The 21,219-nt window shown below is 39.9% G+C and overlaps 2 protein-coding genes across 7 annotated transcripts in view; one reads left to right on the top strand and one right to left on the bottom strand.

Annotated features, from left to right (window-relative positions):
- The window catches only part of Utx (Utx histone demethylase), a 76,482-nt gene extending 72,009 nt beyond the window's left edge, over positions 1–4,473 (top strand). For all 3 annotated transcript variants that reach the window (XM_076897378.1, XM_076897380.1, XM_076897379.1), the window contains 4 exons: positions 145–1,587; positions 1,687–1,942; positions 2,015–2,352; positions 2,463–4,473. In XM_076897378.1, coding sequence (XP_076753493.1) covers positions 145–1,587; positions 1,687–1,942; positions 2,015–2,352; positions 2,463–2,675 — 2,250 coding nt within the window. In that variant the 3' untranslated portion in view covers positions 2,676–4,473. The remainder of the gene's footprint in view (positions 1–144; positions 1,588–1,686; positions 1,943–2,014; positions 2,353–2,462) is intronic.
- A 3,354-nt stretch (positions 4,474–7,827) lies between these two features.
- On the bottom strand, positions 7,828–20,103 carry Adcy8 (adenylyl cyclase 78C). 4 transcript variants are annotated; one of them, XM_076897393.1, is made up of 20 exons: positions 19,872–20,103; positions 18,772–18,820; positions 17,271–17,503; positions 16,516–16,673; positions 16,244–16,433; positions 15,433–15,617; positions 14,957–15,155; positions 13,907–14,065; positions 13,285–13,514; positions 12,778–12,914; positions 12,315–12,627; positions 11,904–12,110; positions 11,723–11,820; positions 11,150–11,650; positions 10,791–11,078; positions 10,453–10,690; positions 10,213–10,339; positions 10,045–10,151; positions 9,663–9,926; positions 7,828–9,548 (listed from the first exon to the last, which is right to left on the bottom strand). In XM_076897393.1, exons 2-20 carry the CDS (start codon positions 18,804–18,806, stop codon positions 9,336–9,338), a joined length of 3,882 nt encoding a protein of 1,293 aa, XP_076753508.1. In that variant the 5' UTR covers positions 18,807–18,820; positions 19,872–20,103; the 3' UTR covers positions 7,828–9,335. The 4 variants fall into 4 exon arrangements, with proteins under 4 accessions (XP_076753508.1, XP_076753507.1, XP_076753511.1 ...); XM_076897392.1 differs by having other exon boundaries at positions 18,772–18,919; positions 19,872–20,102; XM_076897396.1 differs by lacking the exons at positions 14,957–15,155; positions 15,433–15,617 and having other exon boundaries at positions 18,772–18,919; positions 19,872–20,100.
- Between the last annotated feature and the right edge of the window lie 1,116 nt (positions 20,104–21,219).

Raw genomic sequence — 21,219 nt, 5'->3', positions numbered from 1 at the left:
CCTATACTCGCAATAAAGAATTAACTCTGCTGAACTTCTCGCGGTGGTTAAATATAATTTAACCGTTTAAAAGATTCACGCTTTAATCATCTAATGATTTACAGTTTACTGTATACTTATATCCACTATGTATCTCCATAACAGTTGCAGCAAGGTGGGACCGTCGCATTGCAAACAGGATTCTCAGACTCCAACGTCGGCTACAACACAGCAGCGACTGGGAACAGCCAGACGCCTGGAATGCCTTACAAATCCGCCTCTGATCCCAGTTATCCCCAGAGACAACTAACATCCGGCCAATACAACCAATATCAGCCTAATCAGTACGCTGCGCAGGGTTACACCCAGATATCGTCGACGACGAGCAATTACCCGGAAGGTTCCGCGGGGAACAAAGACCTGGGCGTGACGGATCAGGAGTTACAGGCTCTGTTGTCGCAGAAGGATATCGCAACGTCGCTGGCGGAGGATCTGCTGAAGCATTTCGGCTCGGAGGATTTAGACGTGAAGGAAGAGGCGCCAAGTATTATGAACAATGGCACTCTCAGCTCAGGTCCGTTCTCACCGTCGAATCTAGAGGAGAGCACAGAGAAGATCAAAGAGGTTAAACTAGAGAAGGTGGAGGATAGCCAGCCGTCGTCCACGTCGAAGCTCGACGCGTACGAGAAGAGTAACGCGAAACCACCGACTCCCGCGGTCGAGACAGTAAAGTGCGAAGCGACGTCGAGTACAAATAAAATCGAGTCAGTCGCGCGGGTCGAGCCTGTGCTCAAACTTGAAAGTCTGTGCGAATCGCAACCGGAGCAAGAGCTCAGCATAGAAATGGACTCAAAGAACGTCGTCGAGGCGTGTAAAGGGCAAGGGTTAAAGGGTGTGCCGAACTGTTCGATACTGAGCGATCGTTCACCCCCACCGGCACCGCCTGACCCACCGAATCAAAGGCTAACCAAGGAACAACTCCTACCCCCGACGCCTAGCGTGTATTTAGAGAATAAGAAGGACGCGTTTAGCCCGCAACTTCAGGAGTTCTGCCTGAAACACCCGATAGCTGTGATCCGCGGCCTGGCGGCCGCTTTGAAGTTGGACTTGGGATTGTTCTCGACGAAAACCTTGGTGGAGGCGAATCCCGATCACGGTATCGAGGTGCGGACGCAGATGCAGCAGACCAGCGACGAGAACTGGGATCCTGTGATGGGCAGAAAAGTTTGGGGCTGCATCAGCCATAGAAGTCACACGACCATCGCGAAATACGCGCAATATCAGGCCTCCAGCTTTCAAGAGAGCTTGAAGGAGGAGAGGGAAAAAGCTCAAGGCATCCATCCCTCGAATCTGTCCGATTCAGACTCGAAGGATAGCACAGGCGCTGTTAGGCGGAAGAAGAACGCTTTTGGTTTGGCGGGTCGACCTGGCTCGAAGATGTTGCGATTTGGGACCAATGTAGATTTATCGGACGAGAGGAAGTGGAAGCCGCAGCTGCAGGAGCTGATGAAACTGCCGGCGTTCGCCAGAGTCGTGTCTGCCGGAAATATGCTCAGCCATGTTGGCCATGTTATTTTAGGCATGAACACTGTTCAATTGTATATGAAGGTAAGCTAAATAATGCATACCTCTTATTATTATCGTAATCGTAATTGCCCTGTTGAAAACCGCGGCGTATTAATAAACGTTTTCATTTCTTTTCTGCAGGTGCCAGGTAGTAGAACGCCTGGTCACCAGGAGAACAATAATTTTTGTTCAATTAATATTAACATCGGACCAGGAGATTGCGAGTGGTTTGCAGTGCCTGATGCATACTGGGGCGTAATCTGCTCTCTTTGCGAGCGAAACAATATCAACTACCTTCATGGTAGCTGGTGGCCTTCTTTAGAGGACTTATACGAAGAGAATATTCCCGTTTATAGGTTTCTACAAAGGCCAGGTGATCTCGTGTGGGTTAATGCAGGTAAGTAATCTCCGTGTAATTACACCAGGGTCACAATTGGACGTAGGTAAAATTAGGTGGTTGTTCCCTTAGGTTGTGTGCATTGGGTTCAAGCGGTTGGGTGGTGTAATAACATCGCATGGAATGTTGGTCCGCTGACCGCTCGTCAATATCAACTGGCAATCGAGCGTTATGAATGGAATAAACTCCAATCGTTCAAATCTATAGTACCAATGGTACACCTGTCTTGGAACTTGGCAAGGAATATTAAAGTGTCAGATCCCAGACTGTTTGAATTAATTAAAAATTGCCTGTTAAGGACAATGAGACAGTGCTGCTTAATATTAGAGTTTGTGAAAAGTAAAGGTGTCGAAGTTCGGTTTCACGGGCGAGGAAAGAACGAAGCATCGCATTACTGCGGCCAATGCGAGGTAAACAAATTTTTGCACAAAGTTAATCATTTTTATGTCAAAAGAACAAACAATGTAAAAGTATGATGAGTGTAGCAGCGATTGGGATGATGAATTTTAATCTTTTTCAGATTGAAGTGTTTAACATCTTGTTCATAAGGGAACAAGAGAAACGACACGTGGTGCATTGTATGGATTGTGCACGAAAACAGTCTCCATCGTTGGAAGGATTCGTTTGTTTAGAAGAGTATAGAATGCGCGATTTGATGGACGTGTATGATGGATTCACTTTACATACCTCTCTAACAACTCCCTCGTCTGCTCAGTCTAGCCAATGCTCCTGAGAGTATATGCAACACAGATATTTGGACTTCCTAGGCACTTTACAGTGACTTGGATAGTTACAAATTCTGTGTTCGAAACGAATAACAATAAGCATTATTCAAGTACCTGAGAGCTACTATGCGAAGAAAAAGTAATAAAGGTTAGAAAATTTTATATGTTACACGAATATCTTTTTTCATACTAATTTTAAGGTACGCACAATATTATTTGTTAACGCGAAGCAGTTGAAAATTTTTAAATATTCTGACAATTAGTTGACGCTATTTGTACGAGGCGAAACTTGTATTCGAGCAATTTTCTATTGAATTGGAAATGAGAATCCGTAAAACTATGATCTAGCTCTCGGGTATAGAAAATCGAAGCTAAGTAAACGAGAGAAGACTGTGTTTTACTTGTAAATTAAACACGATATCGCCATCCGTAATCCTTTGATTTCATAGCCGTGAGAAAACTACGCTACGAGAGACACGCTAAACACACACTTATCAATTATGACCGCGTTTCTTATCAGTTTCATGGCATGCCGAGTGACTGCAAAACGGGCATTTAGTATCCATTTTCGTCACGAATAGCAGAAAATGTCTTTTCTCTTTATTGCTCGCGTCCATGAATCGCCTGTTTCGAAATTCACGTAAACAATTATTAATCGACGATGAAATAGAGAAAAAGAAGTTTTCATACGCGTTAAAACATCACGGAAATGTTCACTGCCAATCGTGAATATATCGAAGGGTTACACTTAGTCCAAAGTGATGAGAGATAAGCTGTCGTTAATTATTGTTATGGATTAAGATACGATTGTTAAGTATTGCAAAGCTGCTCAAAACATTCTTGTACATTTTCTTTTTTATACAAGCGTATCGAAACGATTATTGATTTTTATGAAATTCAGAGATATTTGCATTGCTTCGAATGTCCTACTGCCGATTACAGTTCAGTTTTTTTAATGCAGCGATCGGTGCGTCCTCATATCCCAAATAATTTAATGAGATTGATTTTGAAACTCGTTAAGAGCACGATCACGAGGCTTTCTTTTAATTAAATCAGTATTAAATTAACACATTAGGTGTGTTTGCGTTAACGCGACATTGATCATTTGAACAAATTTAAAATCAATTGGTGATCAGATTATTTGTCACGATATTTATTACGATAGTTTGTAAACGATAAATAAATAGAAAACAGTGAAACGGTACGATGGCATTTGCGGCGATGACATCTTGCTTCAAATAAATCAATCATTGTATCATTGCGGCTCTAAAGTATTTGTACAGTAAATAACATACCGTTTGTAGTAGCAATTCCTAAAAAAATATACCAACTTTCGTGTTTAGAACGGAAGGTTGGTAACGTGCTGCGTACAGCTTATAGAACGGCGTTTCTCCGTTTGTTTTGTCCAGTCTCAGAAACGTAACAAAAGAAGAATCATCTATCTAGATCAAGGTGAAGATATTTATTAGTTGGAAAGGAAATCGTAGAAATTTATTCTCTAGGTAGCCCACATAATTCATTCAATGGACAAAATTTTAGAAGTAAATATTTTATTTCAAATGTTATTTAAGTTAACAGTTATCGTAGAATATTAGGACAATTTTTGAGGATCTGAAGGTGATGTACGAAAGCCAGAGGAACGTCCAAGAGAAATTGGGAAACGCTGGTTGTATAATGACTAACGGTAGATGATCGTATCTTAAAGCAGTAAAGGAGAACGGTACCTTTCAACTCACTCTCGTCAATTCGCAATTGGTGTTTAATAAACGCCAAATGTACGTGCCAGAAAACACAAGAAAAAAGAAAGATTCATACCTACCACAAATATATAAGTAATGCAATTCTCGTTCCGCCGAAAAAAGATGTATTTTCACAAACGCGTGAGAGAGAGGGAGAGAAAGAGAGAGAAAATGAAGAGAAACAAAAAAAAAGCAGAAAACGGTAGATAGTACGTACCAGGTCGTAGTAAGATCATCGAAGAACGATGTATTTTTGAAAATCCTAGGAAATGCTAGTTCCATCGGAGTTAGTTTGATGACAAACGACAACCGCATTTCTTTTATATCTAAGCGCGACCAATCTCAACGTTGCGCCATTCGATTGCAATATGGTTACGTATATATGTATATACATATATATATATTTCTACATTATATAAAGCAATGGCCGTGTATAATGCTAGTTTCAGGACGTGTTAAGCCCGCCATCAATGATCATTATCGACGATCGTACGGGTTCAGAAAGCTCGTGTCCAAGAGTATTTTAATCCATGCACTCAAATGATCTCAACGCATATGTAATATTGGCAGTCGGGAATTACGGCGTGTTCTGCCAATATTTCGAACTGACTTGACAACTTTGACTAACGACTAATAAATTATGTATAAATATATATTTAAATGTAAAGGATAAGATTAGGTAACGTGAAACGAAACGAAACAGAACGGCTCAAGAGCTTTGATAGTTAGTAACGAGCAAACTGAAAACGGCACTTTGCGCACCGCTACACATGTTTTGCTGTGACCAACAATTCATATTCGAAATTGAGAAGATGATTACCCTGATCGTTTCCAATGTTACACAGTATATATACATATTTCTTGCAATAGTAAAGGATAACTTTCAATTCCATTCGTGTTTCTCTCCTTTTAAGAAAAATTGATAGAACTTCATTTCATCTATTAAGTATATTAACTTAAGTAGCAAAGAATATCTTATTGTTATCTCGAGGATATCTAATATCGCCCAATTGCAAATTTTGGAAGATCTGGAAAGTTGGAATGACTGTTCCAATATATACTTTACTAAAATCAAATGTGCTTAACAAAAAAGAGAAAGAAAAATTATAATTAGATGTGTATATATATGTTAAATTTTTGTTACCTATATACATTGCGAATCATTGTTTAAAAAATGCTTTGATTCTAAAATGGTTCACAGCATCGGTGGCTCAAGTTTGTTTGCAATTACTTGTAATATTTTTAGGAAGATTTAGCTTCTTCAGCTAACAGAAAGTTGCATTCTTAGGTAAAAACTGGGCACGTAGCATAATTTGTGTAAAGGAAAATTTTAGAAAGGGTACACTCTTTTAATAGTTAATTGTGTGTACCGTTATCTGTAAATGAAATATCTTCGATCGAACGGGAAGTAATTCTTTTAAATGATCATTGGTGATAGTATAAACTCAAATCATGAAAAGAGTAAAAATCTTTGAATGTAAAAATGCGCGTGCCCGTGATAAGAAAAAATGGTTTTCTTTACAATGAATTCTTTTTTTTTTTTTTTTAATTCTTCTTTTTCAGCATATTTCATAGAAATATGCTACAATTATACGCAGAAAAATCTAGAAGTCTAGTATATAACTTGAGACAATTGGCAGTATTATCGTTGATAAAATTTCATTATAATTTAAACAAACACTGTTTCCAACATCGCGGAAGAAGATAAAATAATAAGTAATCAATTATTTATGATCATAAAATTTAAAACCAGTTTTTTCTAAGCGATGTACTAGATTTTTTTTAATAATCTGCATAAATGTTACTTTTTTAAATTAAGAAAAAAGAGATACAAAGGGATGTTAGACTCGATGAAAGTGTACTATGTAAAATAGTAGACCGGTTAATGTAAACTTTCGAATACCCTACTCGCGTTTTAGTTGTAATTTAATTGGTCGTTCGAGAGTTTACGTTCGCTAGTCAATCTACTGTGTATATTCTAATGTTTTCTCTTTCGTTTAATCAAATTTTATCATTTCAAACTTGCGTATCGTTGTATGCGTTTAAACGAATAGCGCGCAGGTTCGGTTGCGGAAAAGAGAGCCAGAAGAGAGTGATCGTGATTAAAAAGAACTCAAATAGTAGATGTTTTAACTTACGATTTAACGAAAACTGTAAGTAACTGTAAATATTTGATTTCCTTTTTTAATAAGCGAGGAGAACGAGCAGCGTAGGAGCAGAATTGTACGATACTTACATTCTTGTAATAATCACTCGGTTGTTTGCCCTGCACGTGCGCAGATTTTTCAAAGTCTTGTATTTTGATACTGACAACTCGAGGAGTAATGTTGGTGGTTTTTAGGAAGTTATGCAATTTAGTATTGTGCACAAACGCTAGAGAATTAACCACAGGAGAAATAGAAAGAGAGCGAGTGACCCCTCAAGAACCTAAAGTCTCCTTAATCGAATATACTTCGTACCCAAAGGAAGAAGTGGCGCACATAGAAAATTGCGTATACCAAGAAGGGAAAAGAAGAACAGAAAATTAAGGAACAGGCATAAAACATATTTTCGCTAAACGATCAACGAAGAGTTTAAGTTCTATACTTACCGCGGTTAAACGAGCAGACATGAACTAAAACGAAATGAAAAAAATAGATTTATTTTTTCTGAACAACTGACTATAGTGGAAAAAAGATGAGGTAATATTTTCGAATTCGTCTGTAACGTAAAATGGAACGTAGCAAGCCATAGAGCGCGGGGGGGAAAGGAACGATGATGGTGTTGGCGACGATTCACGTAGCTTAAAACTTGTAAAACTGTATTTTAAAACGTGAGAACGTTCACTGCCAAATTGTGATAAATAGATCCCACCTTTAAACCGGAGCGTTTTCTTAACTTCTGATCGCATTGACCAATTATTTCCTCCTAAATAGTTACCGTGAGTTTCTGCACATTCTGATATATAAATATATATATATAAATATATAAATATATAAATATAATAGTCATCTATATTTTTCCTTAACGTTTAAGATATAATAGCGTCGAAGAGAGTATAGCGTTGACCAATGCAGCTAGAATCGAAGGAAACCGCTCCCTATTTTAAGTGCGTAGTATCGTAACAATAAAGATGAAAGAAAAGAAAGAGGATCGTATTGATATTTTTAAACGGGGCACGTTTTACTGTTTAAAAATGTACCATCTTGGACCGCCTATAGCGCTCTTCTATATATTGTATGTTTACGTGTACAGTGCCTTTATACCTTAAAGAGAGAAGAAAAAAGGGGAAAAAAGAATGGAAAAGAACTTTGTTAGTGAACGAAAGGAAAATAAAGAATACCTTCGCTTTCGAGAAATCAATGTACGCGCGTATAGCCTCCCCTCTTTTCTTACCGCGACAAGCGTGTTAGTGAGAAGTGAAGGAAAGAGGAAACAAATGTTCTTTTTTTTTCTCTTTTTTTCTTGAGCCTCGCATTAATTTCTCGAAAAGTAAAGGCATGCGGTCCCTCCTACGTGTCGCAAACATTCTTCAAATTAGGTTTCAAATTGTAATGATTACCTAATTATAATTAATGTATAATTAGATTATTATTATGAAGTACGTTGTAAAAGTGTACAGTTGGAATCGGGTGGTCCCCTTCGAACAGGGGATCACGCTGTAGCTAGCCTTATTATTATCATTACAACTATTATTATCATGAATTATTATTACGGTTAATTAAAATATATTGTGTTTACCATAAATAATGTAATATACAGTTACACAGAGAGCCCGACTGTGCTGTACATTATGATTATCAACACGAACGCTGCTGCCCTACAATTATTATTAAATTGACTTTTCCCAAAAAAGATTTTGTTTCGCCGCACGATAATTTCATTCCTGACGACAATTAATATAACGTAATAACTCGAAACTTGTCTGATTTCAACGACAAAGATGTGAAAAACCTTTGTCACATATTTATTACATTGTACAACGGAGATAACACGCCTTAATCGATTGTTTCTTGGTCTTTTTTGGTTGTTAACTTATTTATTATTATGCCAACAATGATATCATTATAATTTAGCTAATCGTATTCGTACATTATTGCACATAATTTCAAGCTTATTATATTTATACTTACTTCATATGACAAATTAGTATTTACAGGTATTTACTTTAATTACACTAAATAGAGAACGAAAATATAATGAAAGAGATAAGAATTGAAAATAGAGAAGAAGTCTGTAGTGTCATATAAAATTTTAAATCTAATGCTCTCAATCTTTTTGTTGTAGACTGATTTTACAGCCAAGTCACATTATATTACAGTTCTTTATAAATAATTAGACGACTACTTTACATTCATAAAATGAAGTATTTTTAAACGATAGGATGTCGGAATGGAAATAAAAGCTATACTTCTACAGAGAATTATTACGAGAGAAAAAAGTATGTTGAAAAATTCAATAGTAATAAATAGATATGAAAGAAAGAGATAATTTACGTCTGTCTAATGGCAAATAGTATCGGAACAGTTTAATTAACATGTTAACCGACTGTCCAATAAAATGGGACTGCAATGGATAATATGTTAATTATAAGTGCTCCTCGTAATTTGAACTTTAATATTAGGTGAATCATTCAAATGGATTAACTGATAACTCTTAAGTTTGATAAGAAGAAACAATATTTTAGATAGCAATTGTTCAGATTCTAAGGCAATATCACATTGTTCTTTCTGTAACAACATACATAACATTATAACAATTCGTAACTTAATATAAAGTACTACTCTTGGAAAAAGAGTTTTGCTATATTAAAAAACCAAAGAGTTATTAGATCATCCATGGCAAATCTTACCTTACACGTTAACTACTAATTTGACGAAGGTGAACCGTTTGTACGTATATAACTAGGCACCAACGAACCAAAAGAAGAGACTGACATGAATACGATACTTATGTCCTTCTAAGTGCTCGCATTTGTTTGCGACGTGCTTGTACAACACCATAAACAACCGCTGCAAGGCTTCGGCATCTTGTGGTATGTTTAGTCGTGCCTTCCTGCTGTAAGGTCCCCTTACCCAACACGAAATACGTTTCCATCGTTCCTTTCCCTTTTACTTCGATAAGTCCTCTTTTCTGCGTCTGATACCCTCTTGCCTCCAAGAACTGTTTAAACGACACGAATTAAGTAACAGAATGTTCATGCATGACAATAAAGAGCATGACACTTTTGCAATTGTACCATTGTTAGTCTGGAACTGTGATATACTATGCATTTACCCTAGCAATATCCTGCGGAACTTGTATCTTCCCCATAACGCCAGTGGAGTCCATACGAGAAGCCAAATTCACCGTGTTACCCCAAATATCGAACACAGGCTTTCGAGCACCGATCACACCACCCACCAGTGGTCCACAACTGATACCTACTCTTAAGTCAAAATTATTGAATGAGTGTATGTTCACATCTTCGAGACGAAGACGCATAGCTACTGCGTAATCCACCAGTCTGCACAGATGTTCCATGTCGTCTTTATTCTTGTCCTAAAAATGAAGTTTGTTAACGTATTGGAAGAACGAAGACAGTGAAGATATGCACAACGCATTAACCCAAGAAGAATGAATTAAGGAAACAAAACATTTTTAACAAGTATACGATTACATTTTGACAAGGATTGAGACCAGAAGCTGCCATATAAGTTGCTCCAACCGTTTTTATCTTTTCAATACAATGAAACCGATTTTCATCCAGAAGTTCATCAAAGTCGGCTAAAGTGAAATAATCGAATAATTAGAATACAGATTTGCTGCTAAACCATTTATAAATTACCAATAATTTCATTCAGTAAACGTATGCATTCCATTCCTTTATTAACGTCCTCTGAATAGAATTCTGTAAAATTTGGTACGCTAGCGAACATCACTCCAACTTTGTCACGCGACTGAGAATATAATTCCTACAAGACATAAAGAAAATAATTGTAACGACACGCACAACTTGATTAATTTACATATAATTAATCAATCAATTATATATGTAGCTGTTGAGCTAGGAAGATGAGGTCAATACCTCTGGTGCTCTGTCCTGCGTTAAGAAGTGATGAGCCACGTGATCTGGTAAAATGTTCTTTAACAACTGCATGTTATTGTGCCGTGATTCAATCATGTCACTTAACTCTCTTTCAGCCTGCTGTTTCCAAAGGAAATCTAATCTGGACGTTACTTCGACCAATCTACCATGATACGTAACCATCACGAGGAATACAAGCATAAACGTAAGCATCTGTGCCGAGAGTGGTATCGAGGTTCTGAAAATACAGAACACGTAATTGTTTGAAACCATTAAAGACATTGAATTAATTATTGTATACTTTGAGAATGTTTTACAACACGTGAAACGCGACTCACGAATCTTTCTCGTCGTCAGGTATCGAGAAGAAATCCTTGCAAACTACGAGGATCAGCACGGCGTATACTGTCACGATGATCGTGGCTAATGCCGTTTTCACCAAGTAATACAATTTCAACGCCGAGGCTAACGCAATCAAGCATAGGATCCACGTGAACACGATGTATTCTGGTCTAACACAAGTAGTCTCTAGAACGATGTCATCGTAGTCCATCAAGTAGAGAGGTTCCGCTCGAGGTCCAGTATCCGGTGTCGACTGAATCTTCCTTGAGATCCCGTCTTCATCCCTACGATTACGAACAAATATCTATAATACCTCCCAGACGCGAGTTTATGGTGTTGCTCATATCTATAAAACCTGAAGAACTCTTTTCTCCTTCGACCTTTCGCCAGATCAGTCCTGTCGGTGATCCTCGTCAATTGTAGGTCAATGCCGTTGGTATCGCTCGCCGTGGTTTCGTTCTCTTTAGAAGAAACGTCCTTCTGCTCTTCAGAAGGCTCGTCGCGCAGAGCTGCCTCTAGAAATGTCAGAATAAACTGGTCAAGACCAACGGTAGGTGCTACCAGCCGTTCTGGTTGCAACGTTGGATTCGTTAACGGGTGCTGTTGAAGCTCCAGCGCTTCAGGATAACGTCGTATCGACGTTGGACACGCCAAGACACCGACAATCGACGTCAAAGCCATTAAACTAATCACACTGCATATGAAGATAGTCCTGTGCTGCTTGTTGTGTACCAGCATCGAGGAAGCATGCTGCAAGTATGTGGGCAAGGTTTTGAACTCTTCAGCCATCACCAGGATGGATGATGCTACCAGAATAAGCGTTGTCAGTAATAGGGAACCCAGAAGAATGATGCAGCTGTTGAGGTAAAGATCATAACATAATTTTGAGTGAATATAAGAGAGCTAAATATGTGACATGTTCACTTACTCTGGCAATATTACTGCTTGACAAATTGCGATGAATATCCACACGACGAAACAACAGATCATGTTGGATTTAAACATATCCTCGCGCAATTGTCCAAACTACAAATATTTAGAGGGGGGAAAGATCTGTATCGTAACAATGACGAAAAAAATTGGCGAAAAACAGGTTTCTGATTTTTTACCTTCGACTCCAAGCTTTCATCATTGTATCGTAAAGTCCATGTATTTATGTTCGCCGATCTCATACGCTTGTTGCTCGCAGTTTCAAGGCCCGCAGCCTTCATTTTTTCAGCCGATGTCGGCGATGCAGCTTTATTACTCTTCGCGGAACCATTCTCTTCTTCGAGGTACTCTGACTCCAAATTACTAACCGACGTCGCAGTGTTCAACTGTGCAAACATAATGCCCCATTAAATTCACGTGTACGTCCGCGAATACTTCAATCTGGACGTCTAAGGATCATTAAGTACGAGCAGTTCTCGCATGACGAATCTTAATTGCCCATATATGAGATATTAGGAACTTTACAATTTCCTGTATAGAAACTACACGCGATATTTGTAACTGTAACGAGTTTCCAATTGAACACGAACGTTTTCGAACGGTATTTCCGGTGTCCAGTCCAAGCCAATGTCGTCATCCGTGGAAGAATTCGGGGCGCTGCTGTTCGCAGCCAAAGGGTTGTTTAGTTTGAAGCTCTTTTTACTTTTGTTCGCGTCTTCCTCCGACCAAATCTTTGGTCGCGATGAATAACGTCGCCTCGATCTTAAAGGTTCCACCTGTTTGATCAGATACGTCACCACATTCCTCTCTTTTAAATAATTGTCCCTTTCGGCTCCATTTCCTGGCTCCACTTCGTACACGTCGTTTAAACAGTTCAGGGTATCCTCCGAGATATGTACCCTCCTGCAATATTAATCAGCTCTGTTTATTCTGCAAATATTTAGAAGAGCATCGTACACACGCACACCTATAATTACATATACAGGCGGGTACACAGATTCGTTTCATCTGTAAAGCTAAACGATATGCGAACGATAATGAATTTCCGTTTACCCTGGAATGCCTCCGCTTTCGAGATGATTAGCCAGCGTCACGTCGTAAGACCAGACGTCGAATTGCCATTTTCGTAGTCCGAGTACCCCGCATAGCACCGAGCCACTGTGAATGCCTATTCTCATGTTTAAATCGACCTAAATGAAAGTTCGTTTTTAAGAGGGGGAAGTTCATATTGCAAAAGTGTTGCTATAAATAACTAACACGAGATATGATCGACTTATTATTATAAACGCTTAAAAAATATTATTCAATTTCGAATACACTATCTTGATCAAAGCAAGTTAGATATAAATCTGTTTATCACTCGTATTGCCATAATAAGAATGCGTATTACATGAATTCACAAGTTACTCTAAATGTTTAATTGAAAAACGAGCTGCTATGTAGCGATTTTTGTTTTAGATGTTAGAAAATGTTCTTTATCTGGCCACAATTAATATGTACAATGCAAAAGTATACAAGAATATTAATTTGACGAGCATAAATATTTATAGTATGATATACCTTGGTCGTATAACGCACATCTCTTATTGCTTTAATCATGTGCAAGCCCATTTCGACGCAACAATGAGCATGATCGCTTCTGGCAACCGGTAGTCCACAAATGCAGTAATAACAGTCCCCGAGTAACTTGATACGCAAACAATGATTTTCCGCGGAGAGCTTGTCGAAACGAGCGAACAAGTCATTCAAAACTTTGACGAGCTCTTGGGCGCTACACTGACTGGCTAAAGCTTTGTGATAAAAATCAAAATTACAGGTGAAAACTTTTCAGCATAATTATACATTGTCATTAATTTGGTATTGGATTAGAAAATGTCGCGTTGGAATAAAAACTTGGAATTTTTACCATTTTGCTACCTTCAATATCCGTGTAATCAATTAACTCTTATTTTCGATAACAATATCTTTCTCTGTAATTATGAATGAAAATCTGTTCGAATCTGTTATCATCAAACGTTGTACCCGTTGATAACGCAGGATTAAGTGTAGATTAAACGCGTATCAATTATGTAAATAATTACAAAGCAAAAAAAGATAGTGAAACGTTATTAAAATACTACTAGAAGAAATGAAAAAAAAAAACTTAGTGCCATTCGTTATCATAAACGGACAAATTACATACCAGTGAAACCTTTGATATCAGCAAAGAGTATGCTAACATTTTCGTAGCGATGGATGTATATTCTGTGAAATTGATTAGGTGTAAAGGAGATCGTTCCACCTCGAGCTGTTTCACGAGCGATATCACGGATCATTTCCTTAGCCACGAAATCTGGTAAAACTACAACAAAATCCACCAGTCACACTTTCAGACAGAGAGAAATTAATAACAAAATACATGATGAGACATTTTAACATTGCTGAAAACATGAAAAACGACATTATAAATGATCCCAATCAGAGTTAACCGCGTGGCAAGCAATTAACCGTATAATATCCTTCTATCGTCCAAGCGATCAAAGCGTGAGAACGAATTCCTCCGCGCTTTATTTTATTCCATTGTATTTTACTGATACTTCCTAAACAAATAATCGTCGAAAGATCGATAATACGTAAAGCAAAGTACTGCTAGGCTATCGGTAAAACATATCTGACGCAATCGGGTGAAAGTGTCTAGTGACCCTTTTTGACACTCGGCTGAGCAAGTTACACGCGCTGACGAACCCCGTGCTCACGGCGCAACCCCATGCGTCTTTATATAATACGTTCGACATGTTCGACATATGTATAAATATACCTAAATACGTGTCGCGGCGTATTTACATCAATATGTAATTACACACTCCCTGTACATTTATGAATACACTTTATAAACAGTGTCCGTTTAGCCCTTCTCTCCACTGTTCGGATCGATTTGACCCACTATGAAAATTCATCACGCCTCCAACGATAAAACGTTATTTCGCAGTTAAAGCGGACCCTTAAGTAGACGTCGACATGAGTGAGCGAAATTTTCATCTCGAAAACTATCCGATTACAGTCTACATTCCTCCATAAGAGAGGTGGCGCGTTGTGTACGAGACTATGATAAGTGTCGCTAGAGAATTCATAGAGTTGTCGAATTAATTTCTAGGGAAATAATAAAGTTAGTATACTCTGTGTGTATGGATGGTACGTGCAACGAAATCGAGTGCTACCAATAAGAGAATGCGTAGTTCATAGTATGCCTCACCGGAAAGTAGTAATTTCTCTTGTCGGTTGTTCTCGTTCTGCGTTCGTTGCCGGGTTTCCATAGACCTGTGCGTCTCGAGGAAAGCCTGTCTCTGTCCTCTGTCTGTCAAATACTTAGTGTACATGCCAGCTAGATTCATTGCAAGATAAAGAAGGACGTTGGTTGTTAGCATTCGTACTATGCACGTGACATCATGCAGCTGCAATTGCAAAATTAAACGTTTAGTTCGACGGGAATGAAAAAGCTGCGAATCGCAAAGCGTACGTACGACTGCGCTAGGGAAAACAACGGTCGAGAACGATAATATCGTGAAGAAATAAGAGGCATCGAATTCTATAACCGAAGCACTGTGCACGAAAATTGGTCAGTGATTCGAAAGGGAAACATTATCAGATCTCTAGATTATCAAATTTCAAGGAACGAAACGAACCAATTTTCGCACCAGTCCCTTTAATCCGTAGACCATGGATTCTTACGTATGTTGGATCTCGTAATAAAGTTATCCCCGCCATCACCATGTGAGTTAAAGCTGTCCCGTAACCAGCAAGGACGCACCACCTCAAGGGTAATGGCAGCATGGCGTACGGCGCGTACACGACAAACAGAATGTACCACATAAGACGTTGTTGGCTAGAGAAATCTAGACCGGCTCCTATAAAACCTGCACGTAACCGAAGAACATTCTTCATTTCAATCTTGTCTCACATCAAGATATATAATTGATTGCTCTTATTAGTTTTAAATAAGAACGAAGGATCCCCGATCAATAGTAACCCGTGTTTAGATATAAGTTTATATTCTCTCACTCTTTTTCTTTCTCTCTCCCTCTCTCTTCCCCTCTACGGTTCGATGAACATTCAAGCAATTCGTTGGACCGCCAACGCACGAGCCAGTGGAGCAAAACTCTATTTGGTAAACGAAGATACAATCTTGCCAAGAGCACGTTATGTGTATCTATATGTGTACAGTGACGGAAAAAGGTGTTCATACACCGCGAGCATATTGACAATTTCTATTGGCGATCTTCTCTGCAATATTACGACGGTAACTTTAACCTTTCGCAACGCGGCACAACTTGCAACTGGACAATATTACGTACATGGATAATTGTAATTTTTGCAATTGAAATGAGCTCGTCAGAAAAGTGGAGAGTTCTTGGCGTGTGCGACACTTTTTCCAGTCCCCGTACACGTATCAGCGGATACGCTATGAAACTGTGAAAAGAACCTGCCGTTCTGAAATCAAGGTAACGCGTTTAAACGTGTATACGTTACTGTGTGGCATCACCTTGCGAATTGATCAGTAACCAAGTGAATATGGAAGCCCAATATAAGTAATTGTTGGAGAAACATCGCCACCAGCCGAGAACGCAAACCACCAAGTTCGCCGCCATACAGCAAGACGCCCAGGACAAGGACTCGATCAGACCGCCGCTGTTCTCGTCCCTTTTCCACAGCCATATCGCCATGAGTATAATCTGGCGTTCGAGGGTGCGTCGTATGAAACAGAGAAACGAACGTGCAACCGTTTGTCGACGATCATTTAGCAAGTGGATTTACCTTTAAGCTAAGATCAACGATGTTGAGCATGATCAATGATTTCTGGCGTTGGCGATTCGAGTAGTGGAGGTACGACGTCTCGAGCTGTTTGCTGTGGAAGCTGTTCGAGAGCGACGGACAAAATATTCCCTTATAGAGCACGCCCTTCTTGAAAACATCTGAAAATATCCAGCCGTATTTATAGCAGAAGGTTATACGCGTAGAATAAATTAATAACGCGTGCGACTTGTTGGGCGTTAAATAATTCATTAGACGAGCCCTCTAATGCCAAGAACAATTAGTTAAAATATGATGTCTACACGGATGTTTGAAAGCCAAATTTTAGTAGTTGCTTCAGCAGGGAAGAGAAACAATTCCACCGACTATTCCAACGATTACATAATGCCTACGAGTCGGAAATAAGAACTATCCTCCTCAGCGGTGCGTACACGCTCTTCAACGTACAACTCTATACCTCTAAAACAGGACAAAAATCAATAATAACGAAATTCTGTTCAAGCCCACTGATCCAGCCACAGTTAATTAAACTCGACGCCTGGAGAACGCCTTACAATTATATTCGACGCGTTTGTCAAAACGATTCATCGTTGTAGAACAAAAAAGTATGTTACTTTTTTATCGCTCGTTTCCGTTTTATTATGGAATGACGGATCACCTCGTGGATTTTCTAGCAATGGTTGCCAAACAGCAGCAAGCATAAACAACAATTTGGCTTCCGACCATCCCGGTATGTATGATTTTAAGCGTGATATGACCTCGCTGCGCTTGGGACTCTGCATCGACAGGCTGTTCCGCAAGAACCACGTCCGGGTCGTTAGGAATCTCCGCGTCCTCGGTCGGCTCGGCTGTTTCTTTGATGTCTGGAACTTCCGGATCGTTGCTGGACTTCCGGTCCTCCCATGCCGCCAATCCTTCCCTCCCCAGCCGCTCGGAAGTCAGTTTCTTCACAGCCTTGATCCATAATTGTTTCCTCGGGGAAATACTCAACCTATCGGCCGTTCAAAGAGAGTGCCGTGAATTAATTCCCGACGACGGACGAAGGTAGCCGCGAAGGAACATCGAGAACACATCCAGGAGATTGTGACACACACGGATACATACTGAATGCACATCGAGCATGTACAGACTTTGTTGCGCGACGCAAAGCAGTTAGAGGATCGCTGCGCTTTTTCCCGCCATTGGCGACTCGAACGAACTATAAATACACGGTGGAAACGAAACGAGTGTTGCATTTTAGAGAGACACGATCGTGCGACTTGGAAACTACCGAAATTTCCATCGCACCCGATAATTCCTCGAACGCGGTAACGATCCCCTAATTATTTTCAGCCGCGCGTGAACAAAGTAGCTGGAAAACATTTATGCGGGTCACGATAAGTAGGTAAACAAGTTTTGTTGCCCAGAAAGCTTTTCGACACAGCCACGTCGCTGTTGTATCCGACATTTTTGCGTGATACCAATTCTATTCGCGCTGTAACAAGCTCCCCGCTCTTTATCGCATTACCCACGGAATCCCCACGGTACGAAATGAGAAATGAATTATATTCGTGTGTGATTAGGAAGGCAGTCAAGTTGTGTGTTTAAAAGAAACCAATGTTCACGGCTAAGAAACAGATCTCTGATAATCGAATGAAAAAGAAGCTCGTATGCAGACAACAATCGGGGTAACATTCACAGAGCGTCTTAGAATTTGCAAAGTAGTATTCGCGATTGGTGTATGTATAAGCGATACGTGATGCTTAAACGTACATATACGTTTCGAATAAGTCACGCTATCGACCCAGATACGATTCTCGCATCGCGATCCATTATCGTGGGTACCAATAAAAACCATAGAAAAAAGAAGCTAGGAAAAATGTTTAAATAAAAAAGAAGAAACGTGTGTCCACGTAAGAGACAGTGTCGAGTGTGCACGTGTAAGCACGTCGAGAGGTATTGTGTATGTGTGTGTCTGTGTCTGTGGCACTATTGGAAAAAGAGAAAAAAAGAAAAAAAAATAGAAAAACGTTGTCTTGGTACACCTGCAAAAAACGTGAAACTTACCGAACAGTGTTATTGTGTTAATGATGTGTCGCATTAAACAAAGAAAGAATTGAAAGTCCTCCGTTGCAACGGTACACGTGTACCTAACACATTTACTTCCACGTCTTTAATTTTATCTCTGTTACTCTTTGTACTGTATTTTTTCGCCACGCGTCAGAGAGAGAGAGCGAAAGACGGAAAAAAAAATGGTAGAGAATGGCATGGAATACTTACTCATTGATGCCCGCGACATCACTGTCCAGCATCATGCTCCAGGTCTGTTCTGTAATCATTATCCCCCGGATGATCCGCGAAACGAACAACCGCTCACGTTGTGATTGTCAGCTGTGCAATTGCCTTAGTATCCGGCATTTTCACACACCTTAAACCAGAACTTGTTAAGAAAGGAAGCCAATTCCACTAATGTCCCCGACCACCGTGGTTCAACGATATCTTTTTCTACCGTTTCGCCTTTTGCCAAACCGGACGGCAATCCGATCGGATCGCGGGACACTTATCGGGCTTAAGGCCTTTATCTTTGCTTCGTCGCTTTTCTTTTTCTTTTTTTTTTCGCTTACTAATCGAACCGCCGCCGTGAAACATTACACCACGGCGATTCGTCTCTTTTTCGCGTTTCGAGTTATCCAGGGGGCGACCTCGACAAAGACAGAAATTGCCAGGAAAGGAGAGCCAAAAGGGATCTCGTTCCCGTGACGTTTAGTCCGCCCTCAGCCTGGTCGCATCAATCTCTTATTTGAAATTTCGATATCGGTGTACAGTGCGCAACTGAACGGTCAACCGTCCTCCCTTCTGTCCGACTATTTTTCTGCTACCTCGACTCGCACTGAGATCAACGAGAGAAGAATCGCGGGCACCATAAGCGCACTGTATAAAAATACAGTGGCACGTTAAAATAAGGCATGTCCCCCCTTCGGTTTCCGTGAAACGACGGTTCGTATTATAACGTCAGAGAACGATCGAGCTTATTTTTACGCTTAAACGTCGATGAACAAGTGGTGTGTCCCAGAATTGTCGAGGAACGTTTTAAAACATCAAAAACTGCTCTCCTGTCGATGTGCGTTGGATCGAGGCAAATTAACGATCGACGCTTTCGAACATCCGCCAATGCACGAATCGCAACGGGGCGCGATGGAGTCTCGATTTAAAGCCCAGTCGCGAACAACGACGGAAGTTCAGCCCGCGAAAACGGAAGGGAGGGAACGATGAAACGAGCGGCTAAGAAGGGAGCACGCTGAAATTGCTTGAAAAGAGAACAAAAATGGTAGAATAATTGAAAGAAGTGGAGATATCTGCGAGGTTTGCTCTTACGTTACCTGTCGGCACCCGGCTACGGTTGGCAAAGATGAACGTGCGGTAATTCCGTGTGACTGGCTTGTTCCAGCGTCGAGATTGCCGTCTGCGAACGAGACCGTTGACAGGCGTCGAAAATCGTGGCGGCGCATCCGCCGACGATAAAAAAAGACCGCGGCGGCTCCGCGAGCGAAATCGGTTACCGAGTCGGTACCTGATCTTCGAACGAGTGAATGTAACGTGTGAGCTTGTCACCGCGCGATGGCTCTCTTGACGTCAGACACCTTGCTTCATCCCCCCTTGTATGCAGCGTGGAAGAAGGGATGGTCGAGAAAATGCAGGTGGCGATCGTAAGCGAGCAATTGATCGAGGAACGCGAACCGTAATTAAATCTTTACGAATACAATGGATACCATTGATAATTATTGGTAACAGTGTGCACATTTTTATTAACTCCCTTTTCTCATTCAATGTTCATAGTGTACAAATGATTAATTGTTAATATATTGAATTGTATGTACAGATTTCAATGCCTGTTACTTACGTGGACATAAAGCAAGGATATTGGACGAGGAATCAGGACAGGGTTGACAAGATTCTCTGGAGCAACTGATCAGCTGTTTTTTAAGCGGAACTTGCGAATTATATGTTATATTATACAATTATACTACGATTTGATATAAGTCCTAGCTGTAACATACATTGTAAATGAATTTATTATAATAAGTTGTAAGAATTTAGTTATAAGGTTTATTTTATTGTATGCCAGCTGTTATAATGATTCAATAAACATTTAATTGATGTTAATTAACTGTTTCATTATTTAACGACACCTGACCATCCTCCCCTATCATTTCCTCTTGACCAAAGCAAAAAATTGGGACTCGAGTAACAAATTTCAAAATTCCGCCAATTTCTGTAAAATGACGTCACTCCAAGGGATGGCAGAAATTCCAGGAATTCTCGATGACGTCATTTCCAAGAAGTGGCACGTTCGAATACCTCCTCGCATATTATGTTCTCCTGATACAAAGTCGAAAAATCGGTTTCTTGGTCGAAAAATTGGAAAAGTATCAGGAGAACATAAGTGGTGAGGAGGTATACGTGCCACTTCTAGGAAAATGACGTCACTTCCAAGAATCGCCGAAATTCCAGGAATTCTCGATGACGTCATTTCCAAGAAGTGGCAAAACTCGGATACCTCCTATGACGTCATGTTCTCCTGATACATTGCCGATTTTTCGACCAAAATCTTGAAAATCCGACTTTGTATCAGGAGAACATGACGTCATAGGAGGTATCCGAATAGTGCCACTTCCAGGAAATGACGTCATCGAGAATTCCTGGAATTTCGGCGATTCCTGGAAGTGA

Source organism: Xylocopa sonorina, chromosome 6 (genome assembly GCF_050948175.1).
Source record: "Xylocopa sonorina isolate GNS202 chromosome 6, iyXylSono1_principal, whole genome shotgun sequence".
In the NCBI taxonomy this organism is placed as follows: Eukaryota; Metazoa; Arthropoda; class Insecta; order Hymenoptera; family Apidae; genus Xylocopa; species Xylocopa sonorina.
Note: the sequence above shows the minus strand (reverse complement) of the source record. Positions and strands in the feature narration are given on the sequence as shown.